Source organism: Myotis nattereri (assembly GCF_964212035.1).
Source record: "Myotis nattereri genome assembly, chromosome: 16".
Classification (NCBI taxonomy): domain Eukaryota; kingdom Metazoa; phylum Chordata; class Mammalia; order Chiroptera; family Vespertilionidae; genus Myotis; species Myotis nattereri.
In genome coordinates, this window is record NC_138091.1 from 42,786,698 (window position 1) to 42,804,591 (window position 17,894).

Genomic DNA, 17,894 nt, shown 5'->3' on the forward strand with positions numbered 1-17,894 from the left:
ATGTGGGCAAAGGGTGTTAGCTACCCCACACAGATGCGCAGGGGGTCCCAGGTCTCCAGATGTAGTGTCCGGGAAGACCCAGTTCTCTCTCACACACGGGCAGGAGGACCTCTCACAGAGCGGCTGTCCAGAGGGCCGGGCCCAGTGCAGATGTGCGGACACATCCAGGTCCCGCACAAATGAGCAGAGGAGTCGCGATCTCCTGCGCAGCTGTGTAACGAAGCGCCATGCTTCCGGCACCGACCCTGCCCGGTTCCCTGGAGACCATACGGACCCTGCGTGGTCTCCACGCTGCCCCTCGGAATCTCGCTCTAAAGAGGGCGGGCTGGGGCTGCCGCCCTCGGCAGCTGGGGCTGAGCGTCCCAGCCCTGCGCGCAGGAGGCCGCGGGAGCGCTTACCTTTCGTCGGTTCCCTGCCGCCGGTGTTGCCGCTCGCTACCGGGTCCCTCGGCCGCAAACCGGAGCCCGGGTCACCCGACAGTGGGCCCCACAAGCTCCCCTTCCCCCCAGGAAAACCACCGCCCGCGCCGCGCTTTCAAATCAGCCGGGTCGGTTCATCCGCGCTTCCCATTGGTCAACGCCCGCGTCGCTGATTGGCTGTTTCCTAAGTAACAAAGGACCGGCGCCGCCAGCGGTGCGCGTGCGCACTTCCCGTAACTGCCGGCCGGCTGGTTCGAGGCAGGCTCCGCGGCTGGACGGATTACACCGAGCGGCAGTAACCAGCGCGCGTTTGAGATCCGGGGATGGAGGGACGTGGGGGGTTGATGGGGGGACGTCTCTGTCGTCCCTGGGACTGGATTCATCACCAGTTGCAGCAACGAGACATCAAACCCGTTTTCAAACCTGCTTTTACTGTGGGCATCCGCTTATCCAAGCCACTGTCCAGGGTTTCTTCCCGCCCCTCGACGACCCCAAGAGTGAATGTCGAGAGCAGCCTTGATGTGGAAAAGTCGGCGGAGCCAGAGACTGGCTAAGATTCCACCCGCTTGGCTCTGACAGTGGTAGGAGTGTCGCGGACTGACTGTTGAATGAGGGTTGACCCCTAGGGCATCGTTGGGTAGCCCCGTCTCCATCCGCCACAGCCACTTGCTGCTTGGATTCTGGTGGGCCAACTTCATGCTGATACCCATCACCCGAGGTTGTGGGGGTCAAGGAGAGTTTTGCCTGATTCCAATCACTAGTGGCTGAGAGTCAGTTTACTAACGTATAAAATGGGGCAAATAGCGTGCCGTTCCTACTGACCTAGAAGACCATGGATGAGACAGTGCTCCAACCCCCCGCCTATGTAAAGGGATACCTTTCTATGACTCTGATTAGGCCCTAATCATTAGGGTGACATGGGTGATGGCCGCCAGCAGCCAGTTGCTCACCACTTTCCTTAAATTGATCTGAGGCATGCAAGAAAGCAAGAGGCAAAATGCCCTCTGTGCACCTGCCATCAAGATAATAGAGTCACAGCCCTAGCCGGTTTGGCTCAGTGGCTAGAGCATCAGCCTGTGCACTGGAGGGTCCCGGGTTGGATTCCCATCAAGGGCGTGTGCCTTGGTTGCCGGCTTGATCCCTGGCCCTGATGCACGCGGGAGACAACCAATCAATGTCTCTCTCTCACATCCATGTTTTTCTCTTTGTCACTCCTCCTCCCCCAACTCTCTCTAAAAATCAATGGAAAAATATCCCTGGATGAGGATTAATAACAACAAATTTTTTGTTAAAAGATAGTAGAGTCACAGCCCTGGCCACAAAGCTCACGTCGTCCAGATATGTCAAGATTATGAGTTCCAGCATAGCTCAGATCATCCAGATACACCAAGATTGTGAGTTCCATCCCTGATCTCTCCCCCTCTTTCTCTAAAATCATAACATTTTTTAAAAAGATACTAGAATCACTATTTATACTTGGTTGATTAGGCCCAAACTCTTCATTAACCTACCTATACCTCAATTGCCCTCTCTGTATAATGGGGATAGCACTGTAGGTTTGGTGAGAAGAAAATGAGAAAACCATGCAAAGGCTATTGTAAAGCTATAAGGAAACCAAAGTGTTCTTGCCATCTCTACTACCCAAGAGAAATGAAACTGTTAAAGAATGGCTTCCAGAGGTTTGGGACTGTCGTGGGGGGCTTGTGGGACTGTGGTTGGGGTCTTTAGGAGCCTCCTGGTCCAGTTCTGGTTTGAACAATTAGTTGGAAAAGGTGAGGTGAGTCAGGGTGAGGCCAGGAGCTGAGACTGATTCTGCTCTCAGAAGGACATGACATGCAAGTTGAGGTCTGAAGGAGGAGTGGAGCTAGTTTGGCAAAGGGAGCTGTTCCTTGGCTCTCAGAAGTCAAGGGAAAATAACTTTTCAGGTGAGTCAACTGAGCCCATGATGCTGAGAGGCCTTGGTAGGGCCTGGCCAAGCCTACTTTAGTAGACACAAATGGAAAACCCTTGGGCTCTACACCACAGATGCTGATAAGAGGAGATTGATCTGGCACTGGCCCCAAAAGAATTTTAAGACCTTAAACCCAGACGTGAGGACCAGGTGCAGAATTTTTGCCTTTTATGGTGGCCAAAGAGTTTCTGGGTTGATATGAGGTGGGAGGCTGTGAAAAGCAACAGGCTCTATGCTCTTGTGAGCTGTGTGGATATAATCACTATTTGTAACAGGTAAGACCACTAACCCTGCTAAGGAGACAGAGCAGGCACATCCTTTTACCCACACCCTTATCACTGCGCACACTTTGCACGTAGCTGTGGCATTAGCTGTTTCAGATATAGACTAATTTTAAAAGGTCCTTGAACCGAATCCAAGACATCATTCTTGCCTGCCGGGGTCCAACCCCAGCAGGTCCAGGGGTTCCCAAAGGCGTAGACGGAGTCGGCGAAGAAGGAAGGACACGGAGACTGTTCAGTTGATCAGCAGCCTAGCCAGGATCTCCAGCCAGGATCTCCAGCCAAGTTCTGGTCTGGATCTCCAGAGAGGTGCTGCTGTTTATTGTCTTGTTACATCCGTATTTATACCAGTTGATTTTAATCCTGTCAATTTCTATTACAAAGGTTAGGGCGTTTCTTATCTCCATTCCAGGGAGTAAAGATTATGTAGCTTAAGCATGATTGTTTGTAGTTAAAGTGATTAACTACCCGCCTGGCACTTAGTTAAGGAGTTTCATCCCCTCCCTAACTTCAGGGAAAAATCCCTACCTGGGGAAACAACCTTTCTCAGAGAGGTGACCTTGGTTAAAACACACAGCGCTAAGGGGAGCAAACATATTAAGAACAGTATGCTATATACGCCAGGTCCCTTGAAACATATGCTGTGCAGATGTTTCTTTCCTGCAGCGACTGTGTCAAGCAGCAAGGATGGACCGGCTTCCGGCACTTGCCATCCTCAACCGTGAGCCAGACTTTAAGATCTGGCCTCGCACAGAAGCCAAGCACTGTGAAGATGAAAAAGTGTCCACTCAGTTTGTCAACAAGGAGGTCACAGGTGTCCTCGGCAGAAGCAGTTTCAGAGGTGTGGCCACAGCCAGATCCCAGTAGGAAGTGAGAAGGTAGTAACAACTCTTTCAAGTCATCTGGCTGTCAAAGGGAGCAGAGAAAGGAGGTAGTAGCTGGAAGGGTATGTGAGGTTAAGGGAGGATTTTTTGTTAATTCTCACCTGAGGATATTTTTCCATTGATTTTTTTTTTTTTTTTAGGGAGAGTGGAAGGGAAGGGGAGAGACAGAGAGAAACATCGATGTGAGGCGGGCACATCCATTGGTTGCACCTCGACCAGGGCCAGGGATCGAGCTTGCAACTGAGGTACGTGCCCTTGACTGGAATTGAACCCGGGACCCTTCAGTCTGCAGTCCAATGCTCTATCCACTGAGCAAAACGGTCTAGGGCTCAAGGGAGGATTTTTAAGAGTAGGAGAGGTTTAAATGCTGATGGGAAGGAGCCGATACAGAGAGAGCAGTTGACGATTAATAGAGAGGTGTGATTAAAAATTAAATGAAGTCCCCCAAGGAGGTGAGAGAGTGGTCAACAATCTCACTGTGCCCAGCGGGGTTTACCAGAATGTGGGACTTTCAGTTTACAAACCTGGACAGTCCTGAGCAAACAAGGATAGATTGGTCACACTGGTGAGCGAGCGTGGATGCAGAGCACAGTGGCAGGCTGGACCCTGGTAGGGGGCACAGCTCCTCCATGGAGGCAAAAAGGAGGAGGAAGGAGGGGCATAGATGCAGAGAGGTTTGTGGATTTTATGGTGGAAGTTGATGGCATCTCCTTGTAGCTTCTGACTTCTCTGAGAGGTTGGAGATATGATCACCCATTGGACAGTTAACTTTACACTCCATCTGCTGCCTTTGTTGCTGGCCGGAAACATAATAGGTACTCAATAAAATTGGCTGAAGGAATCAATGAATGAATGAGACTGGGGGTAGATGTTGCAGGTTGGGTACTCTGAGGAACCGACTCTGAGATCAGTGTGCAGGAAGTTTATTGGCGAATACCCTTAGAATTAACACCTGTGGAAGAGAAGGAAAGGAAGCAGGATTAGGGAGCTGGGAGCTGGGAACTCTGAAGCTGGGAAGATTCTTCCGCCTTGTCCTGAGTTTAAACCTGCATGTTGATCAGTCATTGGAAACAAGCTGCCTGAGAAAGAGGTAGGACGTTGAGCAAGGCAGCTCACATCAGCAGAGACAATCCCTGGATGGGGCTGGTAGCCAAGAGCCATCTGCTGGCGGCACTGCCAGCAGCTGGGAGAATACAGGGGTGGGCAAACTTTTTGACTCGAGGGCCACAATGGGTTCTTAAACTGGACCGGAGGGCCGGAACAAAAGCATGGATGGAGTGTTTGTGTGAACTAATACATGTTAACACTGCTGCTGGTGAAGGAGCGGAGGGGAGAGCAAGAGAACCCTGCGCTCTTTCGGCTCCGAGGGCCGGATCCGGCCTGCGGGCCGTAGTTTGCCCACGGCTGGAATAGACCCTCAGTCCTGGAAGAGACCTGGGCAGTGCCTCACAGCATCCATCACAGGAGGTGGAAGTTTATGGAGAGGGAGAGAAGTTTGCAGAAGCTGCTATTATGGTGGTAGAATGGTTCATGTGGCAGGCACATGTTAGGTACTGAGTAAGCTGTTGTCCTACTTAGAGGAAGCTCTCAGTATGGCCTTGGAGACAGGTAGGTAGATGACTGCTGGGGAGTCCAGGAAGGCTCCTTGGAAGAGCAGGCAAGGGACCTGGGCTTGTATAATGAGCAGGTGTTCTGTAGGCTAGGCCTAGCAGAACCATCCCTGGCTCTGGGCAGGTGGGGAGAGATTTGTAACTCTCCTGGCCTAGGCAGTTGTCCTAGTCCAGACTGGGGCTCTTCACTCAAGGAACAGAGGGGCCTGTGCTGGGGGGCCTGGGAAGAAACCCTTGAATTTGCTCTTCACCATCTGGGAAAAGCCAGGCGCCCCACCCCTGCACCAGCTGTCCAGGCAGCAGGCATTATAGGAAGGGGTGCGGCTGGTGATTGAGGGGAGGAAAGACTGCTCAGGCTGGGAAGTAGTGAGATTCAACCCTCCCCCTCCTCTAGGCAATGGCCAGTCAAGAGGGCTGTTCTCAGAAAGAGTAAGCCATGTGATCTTAGGTAAGTTAATGCATCTCTCTGTATCTCAGTTTTCTCATCCAAAAACATGGGTGTGACAATAGTAACTACCTTGGGGGATCATTGTGAGGCTTAAGTGGAATAGTACACAGTACAAAAGCTACTGTTATAACTTAGCTGTTGATACAGAGATGAGCGTACATGTGGTTCCTCCAGCTCCAGTATTCCCCAAGCCCTTGGACAAGAGAATAGAAAACCCTCAGCTGCCAGGGTTCTACCACCCACCACATCCCCAAAGGAAGCGTTGCAGCAACAGCATGGGGGGTGGGGCTTGAGGGGGCTCCTGTTTTGGATGGATATATGCTTGTTGTCAAACTATAAGCCTCCACTTAGCCCAACTCCCTGAGAAATAACCCCTCTTAACGGTTTGGGCAGTCCCCCCTGCCCCTCTAAGAGAAGGTCCTGGATGTATCGGTGTGATCCTTGTGAGCGTGTTGAAACTCTGGGTGGTTTCTCATCCATCTCTGGGTCCTCCATGCCAAGCTAGAGCCTGGTGTGTTGGATGTGTTCAGTAACACGGAAATGAAAGAGCAAGTAGAAATAGGAACTGATGGGTAGGCCAGGGCCTCAGGGGTATCCCTGTGCTCTCACTCCAAATGGGAGGCCACAGAGCAGAAGGGTGAGGGAGTCCACATCGGAGACCGGACTTGGGGCCCTCCATTCTCAGCACTTAGCTCCGCACCCTGGGTACCCCAAACCAACCCCTCTCCCAGTGCCCACATTCACTTTGGAGTTACCGGGGGAGAACCACCAGATGTCTTCATCTTCTTTGATGATGATTATCACCATCCCAGGCATGGAAGTGCAGCCAAAGAATTTTCAGCCATGGAACTCAGAGACTTGGGTTGTAATAATAAAAATGCATTTGCATTTTGCTTCAAAGCTCACAAGCAGGTTCTCACCCAGGCATCACAACAGCCTTCGCATAAGTATTTTTTATTATCTAGCCCCATTATATAGGTGGGGAAACTGAGGCGCAGAGAAGTGAAGTGTCTTTCCCTGAAACACGGAGCATGGCCAGGACCTGAGTCCAGTGCTCCTGTCTCTACTTGCTGCATGTCTAGTGGGTCTCAGTTTTTCCAGCTGTGTAATGGGGGTTACCCATTCTACGGCTTTGCTTCTCAATTGTGGTGGGCGGGGCCCATGAGTAGCATGTGGGAAGTATGGGGGCGGGCAGCCCTCCGCCCTTTCCCTCCAGCCCCCAGCTGCGCCTGTCTGTAGCCCTGCCGCCCCTCCCGGTTCCAAGCATGTGTAGGCTTCTCACTTCCACTTTATTATCACCTCATTTGTAGGATTGGAAGATTCGTTACCTGGAAGGGAGTGGAGAGTTCACACTTCCAGTTCCGCTTTTCAAATATGCCTCATTGCTTGTGAAAATAACCTTACTAACAGCTTCTAACCTGCTATAGCTTATGGGGGCACCAGGAAGTAAATGCAGGAGCCAGGGCAGGAAAGAGCACTGCCAGCTGGGGGAGTGCAGCCTCTGGACCCCTGGATTTCCTCTCAGCCCTTGGCGATCCTGGAACTGTTGTCAGGGTCAGTAGGACATGGGTGAGGCCCAGCGTAGTCTTGAGCACTTGGCCGCCTTCTCTGGGTCCTTGCCATCTGCCTCCTCTTCTGATGCTCAGAGATCCTCCTGGAAACAGCTCCCGTGCCTCCGCAGCTCCCCTGCCTCCTGGATGCTTGTCGGGGATTGATTCTCTGGGCAGCTCCCCCTCTGAGCAGTAAATGAAATATTGGTTACCAGGAGTGAGGCAGGAGGCAATTAACCCCTAGACCTCACCATGGTAGATGTGTTTGTAGCAAGCTGAAGAGGGGAGAGCTGAGCGCACCTGCCCGGCTTTCCTGCAAAGTCATCCAATTAGGGCAGTCCCCAGCGGTGGGCCCCCACACCCCTCTGGTCTCCATGACCCCAGAAACCAGGGCAGCACCAGCCCCTAGGGCTGGCAACTGCTGGAGCGCAGGATGGCCTGACACTCTTTGTGTGGGTGAGCTCCAGGGGCACCTCCATCCCCACACACCCCTGGAAGGGACATTATCCATTCATTCATCACACATCTCCCTAAAATGGAGGCAATCTGGGGAGGCTTCTTCCTTCCTCCTTCCATTCGGCCTGACCAACCTCCTTTCTGCCATCCAGGTAGCCCTATGCTCTAGAACAGGGGTCCTCAAACTTTTTAAACAGGGGGCCAGTTCACTGTCCCTCAGACCGTTGGAGGGACAGACTATAGTTCAAAAAACAAAACAAACTATGAACAAATTCCTACGCACACTGCACATATCTTATTTTGAAGTAAAAAAACAAAACGGGAACAAATACAATATTTGTATTTGCATGTGGCCCGCGGGCCGTAGTTTGAGGACCGCTGGTCTAGAATGTTCCTGTGCCAGCAAAGCCCCCGACTGAGGAGCAGGGGAGACACATGCCCTGCTTTCAGGGAACTTCTAGTCTGAGAGGGAGACACAGCGCCTGCACTCAGAGAGCCCCCAGTTGGACTAGGAGACAGGCTCTGTCCTTTGAGGGCCCTCCAGGCCCAGAGTCTGGTCCCAGAACGCCCTAGTTCAACAGAAAAACTACAATATCTCCCCCAGAGCCACTGAGAGAGGAACCACAGTCTCTGCATCCAGGAAAGCCCCATCCCCCAGTCTCAGTGGAGCTATTCACCTTGCCCTCAACTCACTCAAAACACTGTCTCCAAGGATTCCCAGTCCGATGGAGGAGACACAGAGATTGCCTTCGGGAAGCTTCCCATTCTGATGGTTGGAGAGTCCCTGTCTGATGGGGAAGACATCTCCCCAACAGGTTCCTTTGCAGCTGGGATGCTGCCCGAGTGACAGGGAGCTGACGGCTGGCCCTGCTGGACACTCCTGGTGCCCCACAAAGAAAGAGACGGTCCCTGGGTTCAGTCCAGGCCCAGCCGTATCACAAACTTGCTGCGTGACCATGGGCAAGTCACGAATTTTCTTCAGACGATGATTTCCTCATCTACAAAATGGAGACTTGAAGCTCATCTCTCAAAATGACATGAGGATCGTCCAGTCACCAGAAAGAAGAGAAAGCCAGCCAGCCAGGCAGACACTCCCTGCAGAAATGATTAGCATGCTTTTTATTGTAGCAGAGGTCCTAGACCAGTCCCTGTGGTCTCTGGGGAGAAGTGGGGTGCCCCCAGGTGTGGTGGCTGGGTAATTATGGGCCAATGTGGCCATTAAAAAAACCACAGGGGGCGGTGGACAGAATTGGGGGCCAGGTGGGGAGGAGCGCTGTCTAATCTAATCACTCTTCCCAAGGAAACTCTCATTCCAGCCAGATCTGCCAGGGGTTTTATTGGGTTTGTGGGACCTGCAGATTTCAATCTCCAGACCCCACAGGGAAGGAACAAGTATTAAGCTAATTTTATTAAATGGCCACAGCTGGGAAGCAAGGGAGCGAAGGGAGGATAAAGAAAGTCATTCAAGGCTGCCAGCAATGACAAGGGTCTATACATGGGACCTGACTGGAAGGGAGCCCACCCTCTCCTTCCTGTCTCTCTGGCTGAGCCAGCGGGATGGGGGGTGGGAGAGGCCAGATGGGACCTTTTCCTCAATGTAGAGCCTTAGGATTCTCCAGAAAGCTTACCCCATGGCTGCTTCCAGGGCAAATGCCTGTAAATATACCAAGCTTCTGCAGGGCAGGGGCAGTGGGAATGGAAGGGCTAAACATGATGGGGAGGGAGGCTGAGTTGCCTCAATGTCATCCTTCCTCAGTTTTGCTTTGGAGATCCCAGATCTTTGTGAAATATGGTGTACCAGGTAAGAGCATGGTCTTTGGTTCAGGTATTTGCTTCTTCCTAGCTCTGCAACCTTAGCAAATGGTTTAGCCTCTCTGAGACTTAGTTTTGTCGTCATTTCAGAAAAAATAACAATATTCATTAAAGGGCATGAGAGCATTTCCTGATAATCCACTCCCCCCGAACACACACACACACACACACCCATAAGATATTCATAGTTCCTATGTGGTGTCTGTTACAGAGTGGGTGCTGTGCTCTCTAAATATTAGCTGTTATTATTTAGGAATGCCCTGACTGTGGGACTGCCGTGGCCATTACAGGAAGTGAAGGAGGTAGTGGCAGGGTGAAGAGACTTGGTGTGTTGTCTCCAAGGAGCAGGGCTTCTTAGATTCAAGTGCGACCACAGGGCTAAGTGACTATCACAATAAGCAAGCTATTTAACCTCGCTGGGAGAAGAATTACATCTACTCCTCCAACCTCCCAGGGCTCTTGGGAGACCTGAGTGACATACCTGAAAGCATTTCTGCAAACTTTAAAGTGATGTATAAATAATAGAAACTATGTGTATTGAGCTCATATATCTCTCTAATCCTCAGTCAAGCGAGGGAGGTCACCCGCATTTTATAGATGAGAAAATTGAGGCCCGGAGGTGGAGTGCTGCGGCCAAGGCCAACCACCTTTCAGCGCACAGGCAGTCACCAACCCAGAACCTGAACCCAGAACCGAGTCAGAGGAGTGACTTGCCCAGGATCGCATAGGGAGGCACTGGCTGAGAGCCGAGGTTTCCCGGATTAAACCTTGCTGTGCCTTTGGAATGCTGATGCCACTTTCAAGGAGGAACACATGGAACTTATCCACCATGGAGGAGGAGGATATAACCCGGTGGCTTCCCATTCCAGCTGCTCAGGGCCATGGTGGCGGGCACTGGCTCCTGTCTTCCCCCAGATCCTGGGTCCGCTTCCCGCAGGCCCCTTTCCAGTCCGGAGGAGGACAGGGTCAGAATCTCCTCCTGCAACTCCTCCCCAGGGCACAGACGGAAATCCAATGGGGTGCAAGTGTTTTTATTATAGCTTTGGTCAGACGGGGAGCAACTGGGGGTAGGGCTTTAAAGGGTGCTGGGGAGCTATCCAGTCCCCCTCCCAGCCCTTCCCCAGGTGGCACCACCCCAGGAGCCAGAGCGGGAGCAGGAGGGCAGAGCATCTGAACGCAGGAAGCGACTCTGCCGGACCAGACCGGTCCCCAGGCTTGGGTGGGCTGGCGGGAGGGGTGGGCAATAAACAATCCTATTGTACAAATATATAGCGCAGGCTGCGCTGCGGCCAGGACGGGGGCGCAGCCCGGTTGGGCAGCAGAGAGGTGCGGGGGACAGGTCATCCATCGCCCAGCAGGACGAGGAGCCCGGGGGGTAACCAGGGACGCGGGGAGCTCAATCAGAGTAGATGATGAAGCCGGAGAACGTGCTGTATTTGTTGCTGTTGCCGCCGTGCGCTTTGCCCCCGTCGAGTTTGATGAAGACCTCATCGCCCGCGTCCAGGTGCAGGATCACGCTGTTGCTGGCGTAGTCGTAGTTCTGGTCTGCGTCCTGGGCAATGGCACTGGCCCGCACCTGCGGGGGTGGGAGAGAGGGGTGTGTGCCAGACGGGAGCGGGGAGAGAAGTGGGGCCAAGGATGGAGGGAACTGTTAGAGATAAAGCAGCCACATCAGAGGATCTGGAGGCCCTAAAAGCTCCCCTTCCAGCCCCATCAGGGCCCTGAGCCTGCTCCTCTCCCATCATCCCTACCCCCGCCACCCCCCCCCCTCCCTTTCCAATCATAACGTGTGTTTTAGGTGATTACAGAGGAGCCCGGGATTTCCAGGGGCTGGTGTAATCTGGGTCTGCATTGGGAGTCCAGGTAGAGTCTGCTTCCCTAACTTCTCTACGTCTTACCAGGTGGCCTGCTGAGAACCTCAATGCCTCCAGGATGGCCCAGCCTGGAACCCCCTCTTGCAGAGAGAAATTCTCTGGAGCCCCAAAGATAGAAGGCCCTTCTCTCTCATTATTCCTTCATCTCCGCTTTAACTGTAATACAGATTGCCGTCTTTTTCAGCCACATCCACCTGTTCTCATGTCAGAGGAGGGACACAGTGCACTCCCTGGCCCCATACAAGCAACCACCCTAGTACCAGGGCCTGCTATTGGGACTCCTTGTCTGAAGTTCATTCTGGAGTCTGTCCGCCGGAGCAGTAGGATGGAAGGTCTGGTAATTATTTCCCCTCCCAAGGCTCAGATCGGGCCTGCACACCTGCCTCCAAGGAGCTGTCCCTATAGCTGTGATTATTGCCCCACTCAAAAAGGATTTCCTTTGTATTATTAATCCTCACCTGAGGATATGTACCCAGAGATATATTTTTATTGGTTTGAGAGAGAGGAAGGGAGAGAAAAAAAATCAATAAATCAATGTGAGAGAAATATTGATTGGTTGCCTACCAAATCCACACCCTGGGTCAGTGCCCTGGCCAGGAATGGAACCCATGACCCTTTGGTGCTCGAGACAATGCTCCAACCAACTGAGCCACACCAGCCAGAGCTCAAAGAGGATTTCGGACTCCGTTTCACCCCATAGTGGGAGAAAGGAAATAGGTGGAAAGAAGGGAATCCTTATATCACTCTGTGATCCTCAGTCTGATCTAATATACTTGCTGGTTCTTGTTTTGATGGAGGAGGGGAGGAATGGTACGGCAATGAGGCAAGCATTTGGGTTTGAAGCCTGCCACCATGGCTTTTGCAGGCTCTGACTGTAATCATAAGATACTGAGGGTGGGAGGGGGTGGAAAAATTCCCTCCAGGCATACCTTTTCCACAGCTGAGGCCACAGTAAGGCCTGAACCACAGGACCTGGGGCCTCCCCAGGACATCCGGGGTGACAAATGGGAAGAGAAGAACTGTCTCCAAGGTTCTGGGTTGTGTTGGGGGGAGGCTGCACTGAGAGGGTTCACTCAGCCAGGCTCCTCAACAGCCCCACTCCGTCCTGCCCCTTTCCTGAAAGCAGCTCCCCCGTGGGCTGACAGTCCAGGCTGGACCAACCCAAATTAGGGGAGGAGCCCATCCTTCTGGGTGGGAGGCAGGACTGCAAGTCGGCTGTGCTAAAGCTGCTGACTCAGCAGCCGTGCTGCAACAGGAGGAGGACCCATCATATTTGCATGCAGACTGCCCTTTAAGGCCCAGATCCTTCCAGCCATCATCTCACCCGTCAACCTCTTCTTCTCCAACCTGGGAAGGAATAGTTTGGCGATCTTGCAGGAAAAACTCACAGTCCACCTCTAGGGGCAAATCAAATAAGGAGGAGACCTTGTTTGTCAAGAAGCCCAGTTTCTCTGTTTAGAAAATAGATGAGAAGATCCTGCCTCAACCACTGTCACCTTTACAAAAAAGCCTTATGATGGTAAAAAAACAAATTTTTTTAATCTTGTTGGGGCTTTGAGCTACTAGGGAAGAGCTCAAAGCAAGCAGCCAACTTCCGTATTGTTCCCTGGGCCCTAATCCTGGTAGTATTTATTATTATGCATGCATTTCATTATCTCTGCTAATAAATTACTACTAATAACAATTATTTTTATTACCCAGATTAATTTAGCCTTAACTCATTAAAACAGTGTGCTTGTTAATAGCAAAATCCATTAGAATACAGTCATCTGTCACCAGGAATCTCCCGATGATGTGACAGGCATCAGAACTGTTATGCTTATATTTATTATTTATTCATCACCATGATTGTTGCTGTGATTATCCTAATTATCCATGGACGCAGGGAGAATGTATGCCCTTCCATGCTTAGATGGTGAGGGATCCCAGAACGGAACCCAGGGGTCCTGATTCTCTGCCCAAAACTGAAACAGGGGAGGCATATAGCTCCTCCTGGGGCCCAAGGGAAAGTTTGGGGAATTGAGGTTGCCATGGAAGCAAAAAAGCCAGTCTGTGACTTGTCAGGAGGGGGTGCTGTATAATCACCTCTTCACGGGCTGCCAGGAAGGGAAACTGAGGCAGTGGTTTGACCAGGGGCCTGGAAGGGGTGGGAGGAGAACCCAGGAAATATGTCCTTGTCCCCAGGTCAGTGCTGGGAGGTGTGCCTCCCATAGACAGTTAGCTCTGCCTGCAGGAGACACACGTTGGTTGGGTCCCTACTGTGCCAGCCACTGTGCTCTGTGCTGTCTGAAAGGCATTAGAAGCCATAGCGGCTAGCTAGGGCCCCTCTCCCATCATCAGCCAAGAGGTGCATCTCCAGTTAGGTCTTTATACCACAGCCCACAGTCTCACCTCAGACTCTAACCCAAGCCCCTGCTCATTTGTAATACTCACCTTCCCCAGCCTGTCCCCACAGCCCCATTTCCCCCTTCCCATTTATCAACTGCATGTTCTCCTTGACTCCTACAAACTGTGGATCTTAGAGGCAGCTGCAAGGAGCTCACCTCACCCAGGGTACCAGCTCCAACCTACAGCCTCTTTCTCAGGCTCCTCAGGTCCCCATGCCCTAATGACCAGGGCCTGGTGCCATCAGGCTGTGAAGTGGTGACTCAAAGCTACCCCTGGGGGGAGGGGCCAGTGGGCTTAGACAAGCACAGACAGGCAGCTTCAGCACCAGGCAAGAAAGTGGTGACTTCCCTCCTTTCCATCTTGCCCAGGGAGGGGCCAAGGCCTAGATGCAGCTCTACCTTCCTGAAGAAATTCTGAAAATCTCTGTAGAGAGAAAGCCAGAAAGAAAAGAATAGAGCCTGTGGTTGCCCCTGGTGTTAAAGGCACGGGAGGTGCAAGCTCCCCTCTTTTGTTCCCTTCCATTGACCAGCCCCGTCATATTTTCCTCGGCTCACTTGAATGTCCTCTTCCATCTCTGAGTCATTCCCTACACTTGACCTTTTTATTTTCTCTCTAGCAATGTCCCTTCACGTTGGGGACCAGGTTCACCATCCTCTCCTCCAACCAGGTTGGTCTGACCTGGGTCTCAGGTTCCACTGAATCACTCCCACCAACCAAAACATTATGGGACAGGAGCTCCCAGCCCTCCCCTAACACAGTAATTGCTGGGGTATGTTACTGTGTGGTTACTACTGTCCCCCTGCACAGAACATGAGGTCTTGGAGGGCAAGCAGATTGAACCCCTGGAACCAAGCCTCAAACCTGGCTCCTAGTAGGGGCTCAAAACTAATACCATGTGGAATAATGAGTGAGATTAAATGAGTCTCTTGGATAATCTGGAAGGAGAGTTCACCAAGAATGTGCCCCCCTATTTGTCTTGTTCTGGGAGGTGGGTTAGCAAATGGTCTGCGTAATTGTTAAAATGCTAGGTCTTTGAGATTCCTAGTTAAAGCCACCTCCTTTCTTCTACTAGTTTATGGTCCCACCTCCTAGGCAGGCTCTGCCAATCATCTGTCCCGGCTGGAGGTGAAAGAAGAGACTTTTGAGTCAGTGTCACCTCCCAATTATTTTCTTTTTTCATCTTTTGTTGTTGTTGTTGTTAATCCTCACCCAAGGATATTTTTCCATTGATTTTTAGAGAGTGGAAGGGAGAGGAAGAGACAGAGAGAAACATAGATGTGAGAGAGACACCGATTGGTTGCCTCCTGCACGCACCCCAACCAGGGCCGGGGAACTGGCAACCGAGGTACTTGCCCTTGAATCAAACCAGGGACCCTTTAGTCTGAGGGCTGACACTCTATCCACTGAGTCAAACCTGGGAGGGCTCACCTCCCAATTACTGAAGCAAGTACCCCTGCCCCAAGCACACACCATCTTTGGGGCCTCCTCTTGCCTCATCTCAGGGACCTGCTGCAATCTCCTGAGGTGGCACAGGGTCTAGGGCCCACTTGTGGTCTGGTGACCACTTCCCTCTCCAGACAAGTTGGGCCCCAACCCCTCTGAAACCTTAGCTTGGTGCCAGCCCAAACTTTCTTTGGGAAAGGAAGAAATGCCATTGATGAAGGTGACATTGCTGCATCCCTTATTGGTGATTAATAAGGGGAATCATGGAGCTGTCTGCAGAATGAGCCCTCACAAGATCCCGGGGCCTCCCTTTTGGTTAGGAACCAAGGACAAAGAGGAGAGACACAGGAAGCCTGACAGGCACAAGTGGGAGAGAGACTCCCAAAGAATAGAGAAGGGGGCGTGGAGTTCAACTGGGAGAGGGAGGCCAGAAACCCAGGGGGGAGACAGATAGGACTGCCAGACGCGACAGAGACAGGCAAAAGAGACAGAGAGAAGAAAGAGGCAGGGAGAGGCGGAAACCGGAAAGAGACGCAGGCAGTGAGGAGAGAAGAGTGTGTGTGGTGGTGGGGGGGCGGGGGACTACTTACAAGCACCTGGTCTGCCGGCTTTCTGCTGACTCCCACCCCCAATCTAAGGTCTTCCTCAGGACAGTGGAGGGGTTCCAACCGTCTTGGGTCTCAGTTGAAGGAGATTCCTTCCCAACTCCCACTAGCCTAGCTTTAGTTCTGACCTGAGTAGGTCCCCTTCCTCCACAAAAATGCTTGGCCTGACCACTCCCAGAGACCCCCAGAGACCCCAGGCCACTGGGAGCACTGGGAAGAGAGGGGCTATCAAAAGGGAAGGGAAGTGCGCAACACTGTTGCCCTGGGGCAGGGTTAGGTCGAGATTGGTCCTGGGGCAGCAGTCCCAAGAGCACCATGCACTGCAGGTCCAAAGACTCTGCATGCTTGATGCCTGCCAGCTCCGATCTTTGGGATGGGAAGAGGGAAAGAAGAGAGTCCGCGCCCCCCCCCCCCCCCCCCCCCACACACACACTCCAGGAATCAGGAGTTGCAGCTGGGAGGCCAAGAGGAGGGGGAGTTTCCACCTCTTTGCTCCCCGCCCCTTCTTCCCCCCTCCCCCCCAAGTTCTTGCCCCGGTAACTCTTACGCAGCGCCAAGGGGCCGCACAGTCCCGCCTTTTGCAAAAGGTGTCAGATCGGCCCTGTGGTCCCTGCCCAAAGGCCGGGGATTTATTGCAGGGAAGGCTTCGCGCTCCTGGCTCCCTTTGCCTGAGTGCCCGAAACATCTACAGCTCGCCTTCTCGGTTCGTGCGCATAGCTGTGCACCTGGGAGCCCGCAGGCGCAAGGCTGCCTTTTCCCATCCCGCCCTCCACTCATCACCCGCTGGTGTCAACCAGACTCCCAGCTCTCAGATGCCGCTTCCCAAGGGCCAGTCCTCGCGCCCGGGAGCCCTGCGCTCCCACTAGTTCCATTTATCTCCCCCGTTTCCCTGCCGCGGGTGCCCAGCAGCGCCTGCCTCGGAGTCGGCGCCCAGGCATGGAGGAGTTAGAGGTACCAGCCAGGGGCGACCGTCCTCCGCAGCCGGGCCGTTGTAGGGTTTTCACCTGCGCCCACCGACTCCCACCCGATGCCCATGGTCCCCAGGCTCCTGGCGTCCCCGGGCCCAAGGCCAACCCCGCGCCCCGCCAGGCCCACCTGGCCGTTCTTGCAGAGGTCAGCCCACATGCTGGTGCCGTCGCCGCCGCGCATGAGGACGTGGTAGGTGAAGAAGTAGGTGCCGGGGATGTTGCACGTAAACTTGCCGCTGGTCGCGTCGTAGTTGTTGCCTAGGTTGGTGACCACGTCGTCGAACTTGAGCACCTCGTAACCCTCGTGAGGGTTCTTGAGGCCGGCGTAGAAGGCCACGCGCGGCACCGTGGTGTAGGTGGCGGTGCTGATGGCGCCGCTGCCCCCCGCGCCCGGCAACCCGGGAGGGCCGGTCTTGCCCGGCTCACCCTTCTCCCCGGGCGGCCCTACGGGGCCCGGAGGACCCGGGTCTCCGGGAGGCCCGGGCGGTCCAGGCTTGCCGGTGCGGCCCGGCTTCCCCTGGGGGCCCTGCACCAGCGTGGAGGGCGGAGGCGCGCCGCTCTGTTCGCTCAGGGCGTCTCCGCCGTCGGGCCGCGCGCGGGCGCCGGGGCCCCGCCCGGGGTAGGGGTCGCACACCATGCGGCAGGTTCCGAGCATCTCATAGTGGCCGTCAGGGCCGCCCGAGCTCACCAGCACGGGGATGAGCACCACCAGCACCAGCAGCATCACCACGCCCGCGGCGGCCGCCAGCAGCGTCTTCCGGCCGGCGCGCAGCCTGGGGAGCGCCGGGCCACCCGGCCGCGCCGTCGGGGCAATGGTGCCGGCGGGCGGGGGGCGCGGGCGGGGCGCCCGCGCTCAAGGGCGGTCCGGCAGGGCTGCGGGCATGGGGCCGGACCCGGACCCGGACCCGGGGCGCCGCGCTGCGCTGCGCTGGAGGCGCCGCAGAGCCTAGCCGCCGGGTCCTGCCTCGCGCCTCCCTCCCGCTGAGCGGCCGAACTGAGCCGCGGCCGCAGCCTCCAGCCTCGCTCCTCCCGCCTCCTCGCGCCGGGGCCACGCCCCCTCCGCCCCGCCCCGCTCCGCCCCCTTCGCAGTACTCGGCTCCAGCGATGGGTGGGGCTTAAGGCGGGACCGGCGCCTAATTGGGCCGCGGGCGGTAGGGCTCCGCCCACCTTGAGGGGCGGGGCCTAGGGGCGGGGCCGCGGGGGGA

General features: G+C 54.2%; 1 protein-coding gene across 1 annotated transcript; it reads right to left on the bottom strand.

Annotated features, from left to right (window-relative positions):
- Positions 1-10,427: 10,427 nt before the first annotated feature.
- On the bottom strand, positions 10,428-17,600 carry C1QL1 (complement C1q like 1). The gene is made up of 2 exons (XM_081108892.1): positions 16,817-17,600; positions 10,428-10,987 (listed from the first exon to the last, which is right to left on the bottom strand). Exons 1-2 carry the CDS (start codon positions 17,411-17,413, stop codon positions 10,808-10,810), a joined length of 777 nt encoding a protein of 258 aa, XP_080965018.1. The 5' UTR covers positions 17,414-17,600; the 3' UTR covers positions 10,428-10,807.
- Between the last annotated feature and the right edge of the window lie 294 nt (positions 17,601-17,894).